Raw genomic sequence first — 18,374 nt, forward strand, 5'->3', positions numbered from 1 at the left:
CCTGGTATGCCCAAATATGGGAGGAAGCAGACTGCTTCCATTCTCTGTCTATCGGCTTGTCACAAGAAACCATCATGACAGAAACCCAATATTTTTACTGTTGCCTTTGTTATACACACACACACACACACACACACACACACACACACACACACATATATTGCAGAAGGTTCTATTTGAGCTCTGTGAACATGACAGGTTTTAATAAAGCATTGGACAATTGAAATGTTGGGTTATTTTTTAAAGTTCTAGTTTCTAGCTTATGAAGTGCAAAGATAGACATGGGAAACTTGTGTAAATTTGAAGCATCAGAGGCTCGGCCTGCTTCTGACTTAAATCTTAAAGAAGGGTTAATGATTTTATGACTGGAGAAATAGCAATGCAGTTGTATGTGGACTACTCAGAAATAAGTTACATCAACTTCAATGTATGCATTTGACTTTTTAAATGGCTGTTAGATGTGCATTAGTGCTTTGCCATAATTTTCCTTATGTCAGACTATACATTTGTTCTGTATAAAACTCTGGGCTACATATGTTGTAGAATAAGTAAAACCTTCCACATTTATAAATTGTGTAAGTACTTTACAATACATTTCAGCTTTTTTAATGCCAGTTTTTCAAAGGGCAGGAATCTGCTTTTGCTCACAACCCTTTATCATTTGCAATGTCAGCCGAGAGATTTGTTCTGATTCAAAAGAATGGAGTAGACTTTGTCCAGTTTGCACCACTCCTCTTCAAATCCTCCCTTATTCCCATCTGCATTCTAACAGTTTAGCATATTCTAAAGGATATGTGCCTGGAAATAACATTGATCAAACAGCATGCTTACAGGCTCCCTTTGCCCCTTTCTCATTCTGAATGGTGTATTGAAATGTTTCAAAGAACTTTCCGTTTTTCTTCCCTGCTTGCAGAATGTTTTCTGCCATCAAGCTGCTTAATGGGAAGTCAAGCTGGGCTTGGACAAGATTTCACATTGATAGACTTGGTTTTCTTTGTTGGGTTCTGAAGAATGTGTGCTTTTTTTGACATAGAAAGACTCTTTATTATGCTCAAATAAAGCCAATTATTGTTGTCATGCAAACTGCTACGGATGACTTTTAGATGTGAGAATGCCAGCTTCGGCCATGATCGGTTGGATTTACAAAAGATTTCATTCATCCACAGATCCTATATCTTTGACAAAGTTGATGTCACATAGTGCCCCCCCCCAAACCTACTCTGTGATAATGTTATTTCACAAATGTCTTCTTTTTAGAATGACCAGTACATACAAAGTAGGTTGTTGCCAAGTAACAGATTTTTTTTTTTACACTTCATTCTACATGATTTTTTTTCTCGCCACTCAATGTGGCTTTTCTCTACCTTGTTATTAAGCAGGAACAATCTGTCTGAGAATTTTCTGCACAAATATGTGTCATTTGCAATTGTCTAACTATTACCTTTGAATAGGTTACCCAGTGTGATAAAGTGCTGGTATTAACCTTATTTGAACTTAAATCTGTTCATTAAAACACTTTTTCCTGGTCTCAAATGAGATGCCTAAATAGAATTGACAACTCCCACTAGAATCTGTGAGTAGGATGCAAAAATGAACAAATTATTCTATGCCAGATCAGCAGAATTATTTCCACCTTGTCTGGACCCCTTGCTTGGCATTAGCTACCTACCAATTAATCACTTTGCTTTTCTGGTAGTATGAAGCATGGAGTGAAGGGAAGTAGGATGTAAAAAAGAAAAGTGATTGGGAAAAAGTGCCAGATGGTTGATTATAACATAATAAGCACAAGGATGCTGTTGGTTAATATCATAGCTAGACTATCACAAAGACTAACAAACTATCCACCCTGCATTCACATACACACAAACCAATTAAAACCACCATTTTTTTTCAGAATCAGAGTAGACTTTGTTACATATAAGGGTAAAGCAATCTCCTTTAGGGTGTACTATAAATGTAGAGGGACACGGTGGCTCAATGGCTAAGATGCTGAGCTTGTCGATTAGAAAGGTTGGTGGTTCGGTGTTTCGAATCCCTAGTGCCGCTTAACAGAGTGAGCCCCTGTTACTTGTCCCAGCTTCTGCCAACCTAGCAGTTCGAAAGCATGTAAAAACACAAGTAGAAAAAAATAGGAACCACCTTTGGTGGGAAGGTAACAGTGTTCCAACCTGCCCCTTCAGCATTTAGTAATGCCGGCCACATGACCACAGAGATGTCTTTGGACAGCACTGGCTTTTCAGCTTAGAAATGGAGAGAGCACCATCTCCATTTCTAGAGCACTAGAGAAATGGAACGACTATCACATATATGTGAGGAGAACCTTTACCTTTACTTTTATGAATGCAGATGTAGGCAAGAATGCCTGAAGAATGTCCTGTAGGCTTTTAAAAGTGTTGATTTTGCTAACAGAAAGGGACATTTAAACTCTGCTTCAGGCAATAATATAGCTCAGCACTGAACTTACAGTGCTAAGATTCCCAAATATTTAGAATAAGTGAAGCATGTAATAATAATAATATCAAGGGGAAGGTAGAATAGGGCAGTGAAAGTCAACCAGAAAGTGAAGTATAGGGTTGGGTAACAAGTTAATTGTGTTGTATGCAATTCATTTTGATAGTGACAGTTGGAAGATTTTATTTAATTGAGTTGAGTTTTTATACATAGAATACTATAGTTTTCTTAAAAGTCAAAAGTTATTAAAATCTTATTTTGAAACTTTTTAAAATGAGTATTCCAAAAATGTCTTTTAAAAAAGAAACATATTTTATTCTGAATCCATCACCAATTGTGATATATATTTTTATCTTAGTTCATTTTTATTTAATTCATTTAATATGCTTTTATCTGGAATTCTTATTTGTGACCATAAAACTATTATTTTAATTAAAAAAAACTCATTATTTTTGCCTGTATACAAAAGCAAAGCATGGCATCATATTTCGTTCTGAACAGAAGTTATGAGCTCTCTTCCCCTTCAAAATTTAGTAAAGGCAACATAATTTTCATAGATGTGGAATGTTTGGTCCAAGAGCCATAATTTCTTTCCTTCTTCAATAATATTGTATGTATACTTTTCATCCTGAAGTTCCAATGCCCTTAATAATTACAGCTTGTTGATAAGAGAAGATGATTCATTCTGAAGAGAAGCCTAAATCTCTATCCAGAAACCTACATTCCTATCCAGAAAGTAAAATGAAGGCGTACCTTGAGATTTCCTTCGGCATCCTCAAATGCCTTCTTGCCTTTTACTAGCACTTATATTTCTAGTTCAGCTGTCCATATGCTCCCTAGGTTCAGCTATGCACTATGTTTAGATTATAGTAAATCCCATATTTTTCATTCTGTAGTTCAACCCCCACAAACTCTAGCCCAGATAGGAATTGACACATTTGGAGTGCAATAGCTTGCAGACATTATTGAGGGTGGGGGAGAAATATAATTGGGTCTGAGCCAAGGACACTTGTGCTCTGATGGATATCATTATGAGACATTGATCTGGGCAGTTGATGTTATGAAGTAGCAAAAGTTCATATTAAGAATCCATAGGGTTTTTTTTTAATGTTACCATCACCATGCATGAAATCTATGGAATAAGTGTTAGAAGAAGATAGTCAAAATGATCAAAGAACTAGAGTAACCTCTCATGGAGGAAAAGTAGTAATATAGTGGTTGTATATCAAGATGCAGTATATCTGGAAAACAGACACTATTAGATGAAATAGAACAAGAAAATAGATATTTTTCATTTTGTTTTCTTTTCAAAATAGTAATACTTTTAAGTTGTTGAGATATTTAGGACATTATTAATATGAATTAAATTAGAACATTATCTGTTGTGAGCTTTATGTTGTCTACCAGTTTGATTGGTGTCAAAGAAGGAATTTAGATAATTATATGGAGGCCAAGATTATACATTTATTCTAATCACTAGGACATTGTTGGGGAGAAAATTCTTGTTTTCATATACTATTTATCTGTAATTTGTACTGCCTGCCTTCTATTGAAGACCTGCATATTGCATGGGTCAGAAAGAAGACTGAGAAAATATCTACAGACCCCTCATACCTTGGACATAAACTGTTTCAACTCCTCCCCTTGGGAGGTTGCTACAGAGTATTGCATGCCAAAACAATCAGACATATAGACAGGTCCTTGTATGTCTAATCATATTTGGCCAATAAAGTGTTGTGTTCTGTTCTGTTTTACTTCCGGATTTCACTAAGCATCTCTTTGGTATATGCATTTTGTTCTTGTTAATTTAAAAAAAAAACACTTGCCTGCATAATGTGTGTGTGTCAGCGATCGGTTCTGGGCAGTAGGGCCTGGTATGGGTGTACCATTGGCAGCTGGGAGCTGCGGCCACCATACTGGAATGGTGGCTCGTTGGACCTACCCTCCCACCCATGTTCCTTACCGCTTTTTGAGGGAAACAGGCCAATTGCCCATGTGAACACAGCATACGGCACCTGCGCAACCTTGGCAGCTGGAGTGCCGCAGGGTGGTGGCATGTGCATGCCTGAGGTGGTGCCTGGCCCCATTGCAGTGTACTGGTTGCGATGGGATCCAGAACCCACCACTGGTGTGTGTGTGTGTATGTGTTACATTTTACTCAAGACTGTGTTCTGTTATCACTTCAGTGTCTCAAGCACAAATCAGAATATTGGTCTTCTTGAAGATTCCTGAACTTCTTCCAGGCTACTTTTCCAAAATGGAAACTGCCCAAGAACTTCTGACAGAGGCAAGAAAAGTCTGTCTCCTCGTTTGAGAATTTTTTAAAAAAAATCAATCTGCTCTGTTAATTTTCCAAGAATGAGGGCCAGAAAAAAATCTGTTTCACAAATTCTCCTTCCTTAAAAGAAGTTTCATGTATATAACACTTGCTATCATTGCTACAAAACACAAAATTACCAATATTATGAAAGGACCCAGAAGCAACGCTGAATACTGGATTTAAAATGAAACACCGGAATTCTAGTTCAAATGTGCTTTAGAAGGATTGCATAGAGTTGTTCATCCACCTCTAAGGAAAGGTTTATTTTAATGTGTTGCTATGCAGCTCATATAGGTGCCATGTGGCTTTTCTGAGCCAATTTATCTTTCTGTGTAGCTATTTACATTTTTTTTAAAGTAGAAATGTATATCCTGATGCTGAAGGGTCACTCATAACATTGAAAGCCTTGGAGATATCCTGTGGAGATCCTAGTAGGTATAGCCATTTTTCATGTGACAGAAGGGAAAAAATTATTACGTTTATGGGGAGTAATCATATTAAAGGTAAAATCACCCTCAAGTCAAACTCCGTTTTTGATGTCTGCTTCCATGCTGTTTTACTGGCAGTAATATAAAGGTAGTTTGCCCTTGCCTTCAGCTCTGATGTTTGTTGTACATTAGATAAGTGCTTTACCAATGCCTTTTTCTTAGTTTTTTTTTTTAACTTTTCAATCTATTCTTCAGCCCAGGAATTTTTTGATATGTATTAACCTGGTCTGACCTTGCTTAGTGTTCAGATGACCCATCATAATTTAAGTGTTGCCACTTATATGAGCATTAATGTTATTTTTATTTAATTACTTTTAAATTCTTCTAAAAGCCAATTAAAGCCCATTTAACTTCAGTTGGACTCCACCCACTCATTTGGTTTTACGGTGTGGCCCACTGTGTGAAACAAACATTTAGAGCAGCTCTCAGCCCTCGAAACTTGTTCAATTGCTTTAAAAGAAAAGTAATGCTTGAAAGAATATCCAGGAATGTATTTCCTTAGAGTTTGTTGCTTTGACAAAATGAGTCCTAAAGCTTCCATTCCTCTTTGTTTTTCTCATGAGAATTATAATATAAAGGGAAAGGCAGTTTGGTCTAGTGGTTAAGGCACCATTCTAGAAACCAGGAGACAGAGAGTCCCGCCTGCAGGTAAATCAGCTGATTCTAGTCAGGACCAGTCCAGAATGTAAGCAACCTGGGTGGCATTGGGCCAGTCAATTTCTCTCAGCACAGTTCACCTTCTAAGGTTGTTGCTGGGAAAAAATAGGAAGGAGTATTAGTTCTATGTTTGCCACATTGAGCTACTTATAAAGTAATGAAGATGAGATAAACAATCTAAATAAATAATAAAGATGCACAGATGCTACTTTACTCTGCTCAAAAGAATAAACATAAAGCCATGATTCGGTGTAGCTCTTTAAAAGAAATTTACAAAGATTTCATTCTGGATTCCTGGCATTTATTTATTAATTCAATTTAAGGGCCACCCATTGCTCCAAGGAAACTGGGAGGCAGACAAAGTCAAAATAAGGCATGCCATTAATGCCTATGAAAGCAAACTGAGTAGAGTAAAAGCAGAAAACCAATAAACATTATGTGTTATTAGTGTATGGGTTTGTACGTGTATATTTGTGTCTGTGTGTCCATGCCTCTGAACCCCCATTTTAATGCTTCCTTTCTTTCCTCACAGAATCAGAGGTTGCAGATTTTGATGGGAGGAGCTCCCTCCTCTACAGATTCAATCAAAAACTGATGAGCACCTTCAAAGACGTGGTTTCCCTGAAGTTCAAGAGCATGCAGGGAGATGGGGTCCTGTTTCACGGTGAAGGGCAGCATGGAGATTACATTACTTTGGAGCTGCAAAATGGGAAGCTTTCCTTGCACATCAACCTGGGTTTGTTCAAACATTTCAACTTATCTTGCATAAAGTTCTTCCTGCTATTGGCTCTTTTCTGACCTTCCCCCACTGAGTTGAAGGGCTCTCTGCCCATCTGTAAGTCAGCAGGAAAGAATGCAGGCACGATAGTTGCTTTTGCACCTTCGGGGTTAGAATAAGGAGGAAGGTATGATTTTGACATCAGAGAAAGTAGGGCTATTTAATAGGTTGGGGAGAAAAGGAAGACAATATTCCTGTGACATGGCAGCAAAAAAAAAAAGATGCAGAGCCTGTTTTGTCATGAGATTAGATATTAGGGAGAAATACTAATGAAGTCTTTGGTTTACATGGATTGGATTGTTTCACCCCAGTCTGACTTTGCTTTTCATTTTTTTTTCTTTTAAGAAAGCTGTGTACAAAACCCATTTGGCTGGCAAGATTCTAGTATCTAATTTCTGCTGTCTCAGATGACCTTGATCTATTAGATGTATGCCAGTTTTGAAGTTGAAGAACAAAGTGAAATGAAGACTATGAAGAGGTGTTTGGTAGTTGGCAGCTTTTAGGCACTGTGATGATTTGTCTTCCTTCCCAGGTAAACAAGATGGGAAACACAACTAAATGAATCTGTCGTATTGTAAGGCTACATTAAATTTTACAAAACTGAAATTATTCTCTTCCCACTGCCACTTTTAATTGCTTGATCCATTAAGTGGCTTCTTCCTAAATTTCTTTCTCTGACTGTTAAGCCACTGGAGGCTCCTCCCTTTCTTGTCTGATTTTTTCCTAGGCAGTGTCTCATCCCCAATTTCCCAAGTTCATCCATATATTCCATTACACAATTGCAATGGGTTCCTCAAGAAGATGGACTAGAAACTTGTTTTACTTGGTTTTTGATTTGTTAGGCTTGGATGAACTCAAAAGGCATCTTCTCTCCCCCCAAAAAAATCTCCTGCCATCTTCTCACTGTTTCTTTGTTTAGGGAGAAAGAATCTGTCTCTCTCTGGATTCAGAAAAATATGGAGTAATCAATACAATACAATACAATAGCAGAATTGGAAGGGACTTTGGAAGTCTTCTAGTCAAACCCCATGTCTAGGCAGGAAACCTTATACCATTTCAGACAAATGGCTATCCAACATCTTCTTAATGTCAGGTGCTCCTTTGTTTAATAATCAAGAAAGAAACCACTCAACTCCATGCTTAGAATTAAGTGTACTTTTACTAATTACAAACGATGAGTAGCAAAGCAAAGCTGAGTCTGAGTAAATTGGCGCGAAAGCAATAGATATCATGTATAATTCAATCCCCTCCCCTTGACACCCCATTTCATAGTCCAATAATAATTCACCCAACCATCAGGTGGGAGATGTCTTAAAAAACATCATCAGGGTGGAATGCTGGACAGTTGGCCTTGGTGGGAAACTCCCTTCTTCCACATGCACAGATAGATAGTCAGGACAGCTCCTAATAACAATCTCCCAGTACATGATTCCCCTCCCAATTACCATGCCCCCCTCCCCGTTTCAATGGCAGCCGAAAAGCAGCAGCGAAGCAGAGGCTGACATCCGGCCCTCCTCCAGAAAAGGACGGTTACACCTGCAGAAACGAAAGAACACAGACAAACAGACAAACAACATGACATAGAAGAGAGAAAGGGGAAGGGGAAAATTAGCAGTCCACATAGAAATCAGGGCTTGTCAGGGTAAGTAGAGTAGAACTTGTGGAGCAGACGAGGAGCTCGAACATGGGACTTGTCAACCCATTCAGTGTGAGATGGGGGAAAATGTTTCCAAGCTACAAGATACTGAATACGGTTCCTCCGTTTACAAGAGTCCAAAATCTCCCGGACTTCAAAATGTTGCTCCCCCTCTATCAAAAGTGGGGCGGGCGGAGGCGGAAGAGGAGTCCTCAATGGAGAAGTATGTTCTGGTTTCAGGAGATTAACATGAAAAACAGGATAAACCCGGTTGAGATGCTTAGGCAATTGGAGACGGACGGAAACAGGGTTGATGATCTTGACAATTGGAAACGGGCCAACATATTTTGGGCCCAACTTCTTCAACTTTTGAGTCATTTGAAGAAACTTAGTGGATAAACAAACCCGATCACCAACCTTATAATCATGGGGTTTAGATCTCTTCCTATCCACCTGTTTCTTATGCGCGTGGTGTGCAGCATCCAGTGCCCGGTGCGTCAAAGGCCACATCTCCCGAAGGCGATTACTCCACTCAGAGAGTGAGGACACTTGTGGTTTCTCGCGAGGAGTCTCCGGGATGGGCACAAAATCTTGCCTGTAAACAACACAGAAAGGGGTAAAGCCCGTGCTACTGTGCACGGAATTGTTGTATGCCACTTCAGCATGAGGCAACAATTCCACCCAATCATCCTGCTGATAGTTGATGAAACAACGAAGATATTGCTCCAGCACAGAATTAGTCCTCTCGCAGGCCCCATTAGTCTGAGGATGGTGGGAGGAGTTTAAGCCCTGGGCAGAGCCAATCAGTTTCAGGAATTCTTTCCAAAATAGCGAAGTGAACTGGACGCCCTTATCTGAAATGATGCGGTCCGGCATCCCATGCAATCGATAGATATGCGAGATGAACAGTTTAGCCAGAGATTTGGCGGATGGGATCTTGAAGCAAGGAATGAAATGAACTAACAACCCAGATTAGTGTATTTTCTTGACTCTCTGGAATTTCAACAATGAAATGTATAGAGATCTCTTTCCACGGGGCTTCCGGGTGAGCTACTGCCTGGAGCAACCCTTGGGGTTTTCCTGGAGGGTGTTTTGCAGCAGCACAAATGGGACAACTAGCCATATAAGACTCAATGTCTTTTTTCAATGAAGGCCACCAAAATTGTCACTTAATGAGGTGCAAGCTTTTAACAAACCCAAAGTGTCCGGCCATGCGAGACTCATGAGCCCATTGGAGGACGGTGGTTCTAACAGATGTAGGGACATATAATTTTGCACCAATCCAAGCCAATCCATCTTTCATGGTGCATTCATTCATGTGTTGCTGGAACCAATCATCCTTTGTAAGGGCCCCCTTTAGCTCAGAGATAAAGTCTTGTGTGACCTCTAACTTAGAAGTCGTCTGACTCCTAGTGACAACAGGAGCAGCCAAACGCCTTGTGGGAATGACAGGTTGGACAACACTGAGCTTTGAACTGTTGTACTGCGGGAGCCTGGACAAAGCATCAGCCATAAAATTCTTCCCTCAAGGAATGTATTTCAAAGTAAAATTGAACCTATTGAAATGTTGTGCCCAGCGCATCTGTTTGGGAGACAGCTTTCTAGGGTTTTTCAACGCCTCCACGTTTTTGTGATCAGTCCACACCTCAAAAGGGTGTTTAGCACCCTCTAGAAAATGACATCAAAGCCCAACGAACAGCAAAAGCTTCCTTTTCCCAAATAGCCCAGCATCTCTCAGTGTCAGTCAGCTTGCGAGAGGTGTAAGCGCAGGGCTGTAATTTACCTTGTGCATTTGCTTGAAGCAGTACTGCCCCCCCTCGCCACATCACTGGCATCAGCCTGGACACCATGTCGGTGTGTTTCAGGACCGGTTCCTCTGCAAACAGGTGTTTCAACTTCTCGAAAGCAGCCTGACATTCCATAGTCCAGTTCAAAGGTTTGCTAGGTTTGGGCTTCATTCCCCCTTTCGACTTAAGGAGGTTAGTGATTGGAAGAGCGATCTTAGTGAAGGAGGGAATAAATTGACAATAGAAGTTAGCAAAACCCAAAAAACTCTGTAACTGCTTACGTGTGCGTGGTGCTTCCCATTCGGTGACAGTCTTAACCTTTACTGGGTCCATCTCTATCCCTTTATGGGAGATCCGATAGGCCAGGTGATCCACCCTCTCCTGATGAAATTCGCAGTTGGATAATTTGGCATATAGTTCTGCAGCACGGAGTTTCTTCAGAACTGTGCGAACAAGCTTCACATGTTCTTCACGTGTTTCTGTGTAAATAAGGCTATCATCTAGATAAACCATCACGCTTTTGTAAAGATGGTCATGCAAAACTTCATTAATTAGCTGCATGAAGACCGCTGGCGCCCCCTGGAGGCCAAACGGTATTACTCAAAATTGGAAACAACCAAGGGGGCAGTTGAATGCAGTCTTCCATTCGTCCCCCTCCTTAATTCTGACCCGATAGTATTCTTCCCGCAGGTCTAATTTAGTGAAAATTCTCCCCTTCCCTAGTTGTGCTAACATGTCCTTCATCAGTGGTAAAGGGTAGATGTTTTGGGCAGAAATGCAGTTCAGATTCTTAAAATTCACACATAAACGAAAGGAGCCATCTTTCTTTTCTCTGAATAACACTGGGGCAGCTACCTTGGGTCTCGCTGGTTCAATGAGCTTCATCCCAGGTAGAATATCAATGGTGCAATCTGTGGCCCTATGAGCGGGCAACTTATCAGAAGATTTTTCACTGAAAACATCTTTCAGGTCCCAATATTCCTTCGGAATTCTTTCCTCCCCCTCAATTCTTTCCTGCCCTCTGGCAGCAAGTTTGGGGACAGTTTCATCAGACTCTGGATCTTCCATCCTCCCCTCAGGGGGTGTGGCTGACCGAATTTGTAATGACCCATCTCTCCAGTTAATGCGTGGGTTCCATCTACAGAGCCAGGGGAGCCCTAAAATAAGGGGCCGGTCCATCCCTGGGAAGTTATCATCTCTTGGTGGGTTCCCAGCCACATTTCGATGGGCTCTGTAATAAAATGAGCAGGACCTCCCCCCGCCATAGAGCCATCTAATTGGCAGAATGCAATTGGTATTTTTAAAGTCTTTAGTTTCAAGCCCATTTTTTCAACTATGTCTGGGCTTATAATGCAACGTGAGCAACCAGAGTTTAAAAGAGCCAGAATTTTCTCTTTGGTGTAAGAAGAGGGCACTCTAAATTCAACTGGGATAAGCATGGGCCCCGAGTGGGAACTTACCCGGCGGTCTGTGTCCTCATAGTCACTGTCATCAGATGAACTGGGCCTTCTGCTCCCTCCTTCCTCTGCCTCGAAGCGTCGAGAAATCTCCTCCCCCCTCAAAACAGGTTCTTTTTTCTTGCTGGGAGGCTTCTCGGGTTTTTTCTCCCTCCAGGAGGGTGGAGCAGTATGGGTCATCTTGACTCGGCAATTCACAGCACGGTGCCCCTCCTTCCCACAGCAGAAGCAGATGGAAGGCTTGGGCTTGCCTGTGAATGCTCCCCTTCCCCCTTTTTGCACCTTTGGGAGGGGAGATTTGGTGGGGGGAGGGGAATCCTCAGCTTCTCCCTCTTCCTTGTAATGAAGTCTAGCCAAATCAACTTCAACATCTGCAGCATGCTTGTACCAAGGTTCTAAGCGGCAGGGGAGTCTCCTGTTTATACATTGCTGGTAAACGTCTTTGTTCAAGCCATCCGCGAACCGATCTAATAAGGCCTCTTCAGACCATCCTCTCATATAAGCTGACAATTCCTGGAATTTCTGTACGTATTCAGGCATAGTCTTTTTCCCCTGTCTGAGGTTCGTAAATTTAATTCTAGCCTGGCGCTCGGTGAGAGGGTCGTCAAAGCGTCTTCTCATGGCTGCCATAAACCCATCAAAATTCCTCAGGAGAGAGGAGTCACTATTATGTAATCCGACCATCCAGTCAGCTGCTTTCTTCTCTAGGGCCATTAACACTATTCTTACTTTAGCTTCATCAGAATCCAGGTCAGGCCCATATATTTGCATATATTTCCAAACTTGAATTATAAACAACCCCAATCCACTGGGTTCTCCATCATATTTTACGCTTAAGGGTGGGACCTTAGCCATCCGACGTCGCCTGCCCCCCCGCTATTGGAATGTCTCTAGCTGCAGGGGAAGAGGTCAGTGCTGGGTCTTCTTGTGCACATTCCCATTTGCCCCCCCCCAGTCTCCCTTAAGCCAAGCAACGGGTACCTTCTCTCTAGTTCCTCCGCCGGTCCTCTTTCCACACCACTCTCTCGAGCCCAGCGTTCGCCCCACGCTTCTTCGAGGAGTTTCATGGCTTGGGACATCTTGTAGTCTTCATCCTTAGAGCCATGCCAGTCAGCTGCTAGTTTCCTGGGCCTCCTCCTCGTGACTCCAGTTAGTGGTTCATCAGGTTCCTCTTTCTGTCCCACTCCCCAAGTCCACCTGGGTTGAACAGTAGGTTCCTCCACTCTCAGGTCGGCCAGCATTTCCATTAGTGATGGAGCTGTCGTTGCTCCCATTTCTTCCTCCTTGTCACTACCTTTAAAAACATTTTTTTTTCCTGTGAGGGCACCACTCTTGGAAGATGTTCGCTCCGGGTTGGGTGCGAGGTGAGACTCAGCTTAATGTCAGGTGCTCCTTCGTTTAATAATCAAGAAAGAAACCACTCAACTCCATGCTTAGAATTAAGTGTACTTTTACTAATTACAAACGATGAGTAGCAAAGCAAAGGTGGGTCTGAGTGAATTGGCGCAAAAGCAATAGATACCATGTATAATTCAATCTCCTCCCCTTGGCACCCCATTTCATAGTCCAATAATAATTCACCCAACTGTCAGGTGAGAGATGTCTTCAAAAAACATCATCAGGGTGTAATGCTGGACAGTTGGCCTTGGTGGGAAACTCTCTTCTTCCACATGCGCAGATAGATAGTCAGGACAGCTCCTAATAACAATCCTCCAGTACATAATGATTCCCTTCCCAATTACCATGCTCCCCTCCCCGTTTCAATGGCAGCCAAAAAGCAGCACCGAAGCAGAGGCTGACACTTAAAGACTTCCAGTGTTGGGGCATTAACAACTTCTGGAGGCAAGCTGTTCCACTGATTAATTGTTCTAACTGTCAGGAAATTTCTCCTCAGTTCTAAGTTGCTTCCCTCCTTGATTGGTTTCCATCCATTGCTTCTTTTTTTTAATTTAAAATTTTAAAAAAGTTTTTACAAATATTTACCTCCCCTTTCCCACCCTGCCTGCCCAAACCCAACCCCCCCAACCTTCCCCTCCCCAGGCTTCCCAGAGCAAATATAGGGTATAAATCTTTAACAAGCATATTCTACGATAAACTAAAAGAAAGTTAGCATCATCTTTCATTTGTGGTTTAACTCTTTTGTTAGGCTAACTCTAAACAGATTATCTCATTCCTCGCTTTTTTAGTCGTAAACTATCTGGAATTTTTTAGTCCCGTATTTATTTTGAATGTAATCAATCCATCTTCTCCAGTCCATTTTATATTTCTCATCTGAGTGATCCTTAATATATGCTGATATTTTAGCCATCTCTACTAATTTTGTTACTTTTAATGTCCATTCTTGAATAGTAGGCAAATCTTCCTTCTTCCAGTATTGCACCACCAACAGTCTTGCTGCCATTATTAAGTACAAAATCAAGTTAGTCTCTATAACAGTACAATCAGTAGTTATACCTAACAAGAATAACTGAGAAGTAAACTTTATCCTCTTTTTAAAAATATTTTGCATAATCCACCATATTTTTATCCAGAATGCTTTAACATTTTTACAAGTCCACCATATAGGGTAATATGTAGCATCAATACAATCGCATCTCCATCATTTAGGTTGTAAATTCAGATACATTCAAGCCAGTTTTTTAGGATCTAAATCCCATCTATAAAACATCTTATAAAAATTCTTCTCAGATTTTGGGCTTGCGTGAATTTTACATTTCTTACCCATATCTTTTCCCATGTATCCAACATTATTGGTTCTTCAAAATTTTGTGCCCACTTTATCATACAATCTTTAACTAATTCTGTTTCAGAATCCATTTCTATTAATAAATTATATAACCTTTTTATATGCATTTGGCTTTGATCCCTAATTTAAATGAGATTGTCCTCATTTTGCATAACACCAATTTTCTGATCTTTTTTCCATCTGGCCTGTAACTGTCCATATTGAAACCATGTTTGGATGCCTTTTCCTCTTTTAGTACATTCAAGGGTTTTAACTGTAATGCACCTCTTTCTATAGTAAGAAGTTGTCTATATGTGGTTACATCATGTTTTTATGCTATACTTATGTTCTCTATTGCATGTCTGGGAATTGCCCACATAAGTATCTTATCGTTTAGTTTGTGTTGATATTTTTTTCAGACACGTAATAGAGCATTCCTTAAAATATGACTTAAAATTCTTATCCACCTTCTTGTCATATATCAGATAAGCATGCCAACCATATACCAAGTCATGCCCTTTGATATTAAGTATTCTATCCTCTGTTGAATTGTCCAGTCACTGATTATTGACAAATCTATTGCTTCGTAGTATAGTTTTAAATTTGGCATTTTCAAGCCTCCTCTCTCACGTACATCTTGCATTATTTTAAGTTTTATTCTCGGCTTTTCCCCTGCCCATACAAATTTGTTAATACCCTTCTGTCATTCAAGCAAATTTGCATATTTTTAAAGTATTGGTATCATTTGAAAAAGAAATAGGAATTTAGGCAAGACATTCATTTTCACTGCTGCTATTCTTCCCAACATAGATAATTGTAGTTTTTCCCAATTTTTCATCTCTGCCTGTATACTATGCCATAGTGGCTCATAATTATACTTATATAGTTTCCCGTTTGAGGTTGAGATGTAAACTCCTAGATATTTAACCTTGTTAACTATTTCACATCCTGTCATTTTTTCTAAGTCTTCCCTTTGATTAGTGTTCATATTTTTAACTAGCATCTTTGTTTTTCCTAGGTTTATTTTAAACCCAGATACTTGGCCATATTGATTAATCATATTCATTAAAACTTTGATAGATTTCCCTGGTTGGATTAAAGTTATAACCAAGTCGTCTGCAAATGCCTGTAGTCTATATTCTTGATGCCTGATCTTGATTCCCTGTAAATCATCTGACCCCCGTATTTTATTCAGCAATAATTCCAAGGTTATAATAAACAATAATGGAGATAGGGGGTCCCTTGGAAGTTGTTTATGTCTGGCAAGCCATGAATTAACATGATATATCTTGTCAATTTGCCAGTCAAAGTCCCCTCTCGGCCGTCCCATCAGTTGATTAAAAGATTCTGAGAAAATCTCCTTCAGATTTTCTTGGTTTTTCTCTTTAAGGCCCCTTATTCTTAAAGCAAATTCCATCTGTCTATATTGCAACATTATAATTTCATTTTCTGCATCATCAGCCTTGCCTTGAACCCCATCCATTTTCGTTACCAGGTTAATATTAGAATCACTAAGATCTTCCAGTTTATCCTCCATTCCTGATACGTAGCCAGATAAGCATTTAAAAGCATCTAAAATATCATCTCTAATTTCTTGATTACAGATCTGGACCCAACCCAAGACTTCTTCCGACATCTCCTTGAAAGCAACAGAAATCTTTTCCTGTATTTTAATTTGCATCGTGGCTGCATGATCTTTTAAGGCATCATTTAATACTTTTTGCACTATTTCTTGAGTCAAAGGTTCCCCAGCAGGAGAGGAGGAGGTTGAGGGGGAGCAGCAATGACTGTAATTTAGTTGTCGGAGAAGGTTAACTACTTGCAGTCTTCGAGGTGATAGGTGGTTTAATTTGCTTAGAAGCCATTTCCTCAGTTAATCTTATCTTGCACCCAATTAATAAATCCAGGCGAGCCGCTTGTTCAGTTATTCTGTAGTTTGCTAATAAATCACTGCTGATTTAATGATCTTTAAGTGATCTTGAGCTCTATAATAGTTTGAGCTCTGTGAAATCTGTAACATCACAGCACAACCCCGACTACAAAACTCTTTGGCACATCTTTGTCTTTCTGCCACGTAGTTAATTAGAAGGAATTTTTAGAAAAATGGAGTTAAAGTCTGTAATACATACAATTGGAAGTTCTCCAGTATTTGTCTGCCTGTGTTGGATTCAGGTATAAATCAATCTTTGAGCAAGGGGTGGATGTATGCCTTCGTTCTGCAAAAAGGCAGAAAAAATCCTGGGCGTGGGGTTCGCTGGGTTGTAGGGAGGCTCACACCTTCGACACCCACTGCTTCTTGTTCTACCCTCAGTAGTAGTTTGACTCCCTCTTCTTTATGGCAACCCCTGAGATATTGGAACACTGCTATCATGTCTCCCCTAATCCTTCTTTCTATTAAACTTTCTATTAAACTAGACATACCCAGTTCCTGCAACCGTTCTTCATACATTTTAGTCTCCAGTCCCCGAATCATCTTTGTTGCTCTTCTCTGCACTCTTTTTAGAGTCTCCACATCTTTTCTACATCGTGGTGACCAAAACTGAATGCAGTATTCCAAGTGTGGTAATCAATAGATTGTCTTCTGCAGAGAAAGTGCCACCCACAAGAAGGGCCCTTTGATCAAAATAATGAAAGCAACATTGAACCACAAGTTCTGAACTTTTGGGTATGCATGGGGCAATGTAATCAGAGCAGAAAAGTTGCAGAGCTTTCAAAATAACATCATTGATAAAGGCTGCCTTCCTGTGTTCTTCAGTGGCATGGCTCTCTGCTTTTATATAGTGGAGAAGAACAACTGCACTCTTTCACTTTGCTAGATAAAATGGACCTCTGCATATAGATGACACTGTGTAGAATGCACCTCCAGGTAAAAGAAGTGTTGGGAAACATGCTTTGTGGTTATGTCAAGTGCCTTTTCAAACAAAAGTACTCACAATGAGTCACCATCTCAATACTGCTGAAGTCAAATCCATCCCCATGTCCCATAGTCTTCTAGGACAGAAGTGTAGCAGATCAACAAATCCAGATCAAAAGGCTGACATTACCAGCTTAGGAACTATTTAGCCTTTTCTAAAGAAACTTTTTTTGTAATGTGTCCCAATTCTTTTGTATGATTCAAACATTCAGTTTGCAGGTTTAATTGTTCTTCTTCATGAGAGATCATCTCAGTCAGTGCAGAATACTGATTTTTAATTTCTTAAAATTGAACTTTTTGTGCAAGGGGCTTTAGCTACAAAAGTTTCATTGAGCTTGCCATTTTTTGGCAAGGAAAGAAAAGAATAAAAAGAAACCTAAAATATCTATATATTAGTATATTGAAATCTATAAAAGTCTCATAACAAAAAAACATAGTATTTCCCAAATAGGAAAAGAAGTAGGCTCCCCCCCATCTCACTTATTTTTGCATTTTTAATTCCTCCCTTTGAAACCTCTGTGTAATTGCTGCTCAGCATCAAATAGAGGAGAGGATTCTTCTGGTGACTAAAAGCATACTTGAGCATCATATGATGAGTCTCTTCTGCTTTAAAATAAATGAAGGCCCTCATTGGGTGACTACTATCAAAACTTTCTTGGGTAATCAGAGGCTGCTAATAAACAGTTAGAAGGGACCAAAACAGAAGTGTTGTTCTCCTCCATAATGTGCATTTCTAAAAACTACTCATTTTGGCATGCATATCCCTTCCCAATGGGTATATGGATAGAAGGATAGATAGATGAATAATGCAGGTGAGAGGAGAGATTTGCAATTTGCATTACATGAGAATCCATTTTTCATCTATTCCTATTTAGAGCCTGGGTATCCCTCCCATTGCACAGTGATATAATACTTATACACAGATTATATTTATATCCATTTAAGCAGAGAGAATGAAGGACCTCCAAAAATTAACAGGAGACAGCTGGTACATAGGAGGAAGGCTGTGGGTGGCTCAAAAAAAAAAGAGAGCATACTGGTGATGTAATAGCATAGACAAAGTTAGTGCTCTCTTAATAGTGAGAATTTTGCTTCTTAAAATACTTTTTGACAGTTTTTTCTTTTACAAAAAAGTATCATCTTTCACAGCAACCCTTTTTC

The 18,374-nt window shown here is 40.0% G+C and overlaps 1 protein-coding gene across 1 annotated transcript in view; it reads left to right on the forward strand.

Moving 5' to 3' along the window:
* Positions 1-18,374, forward strand: part of CNTNAP5 (contactin associated protein family member 5) — a 434,775-nt gene that overhangs the window by 101,212 nt on the left and 315,189 nt on the right. Inside the window, exon 5 of the mRNA XM_032211804.1 lies at positions 6,449-6,652. Within this exon, the coding sequence (XP_032067695.1) occupies positions 6,449-6,652 (204 nt within the window). The remainder of the gene's footprint in view (positions 1-6,448; positions 6,653-18,374) is intronic.

Source organism: Thamnophis elegans, chromosome 1, assembly GCF_009769535.1.
Source record: "Thamnophis elegans isolate rThaEle1 chromosome 1, rThaEle1.pri, whole genome shotgun sequence".
NCBI classification, from domain to species: Eukaryota; Metazoa; Chordata; class Lepidosauria; order Squamata; family Colubridae; genus Thamnophis; species Thamnophis elegans.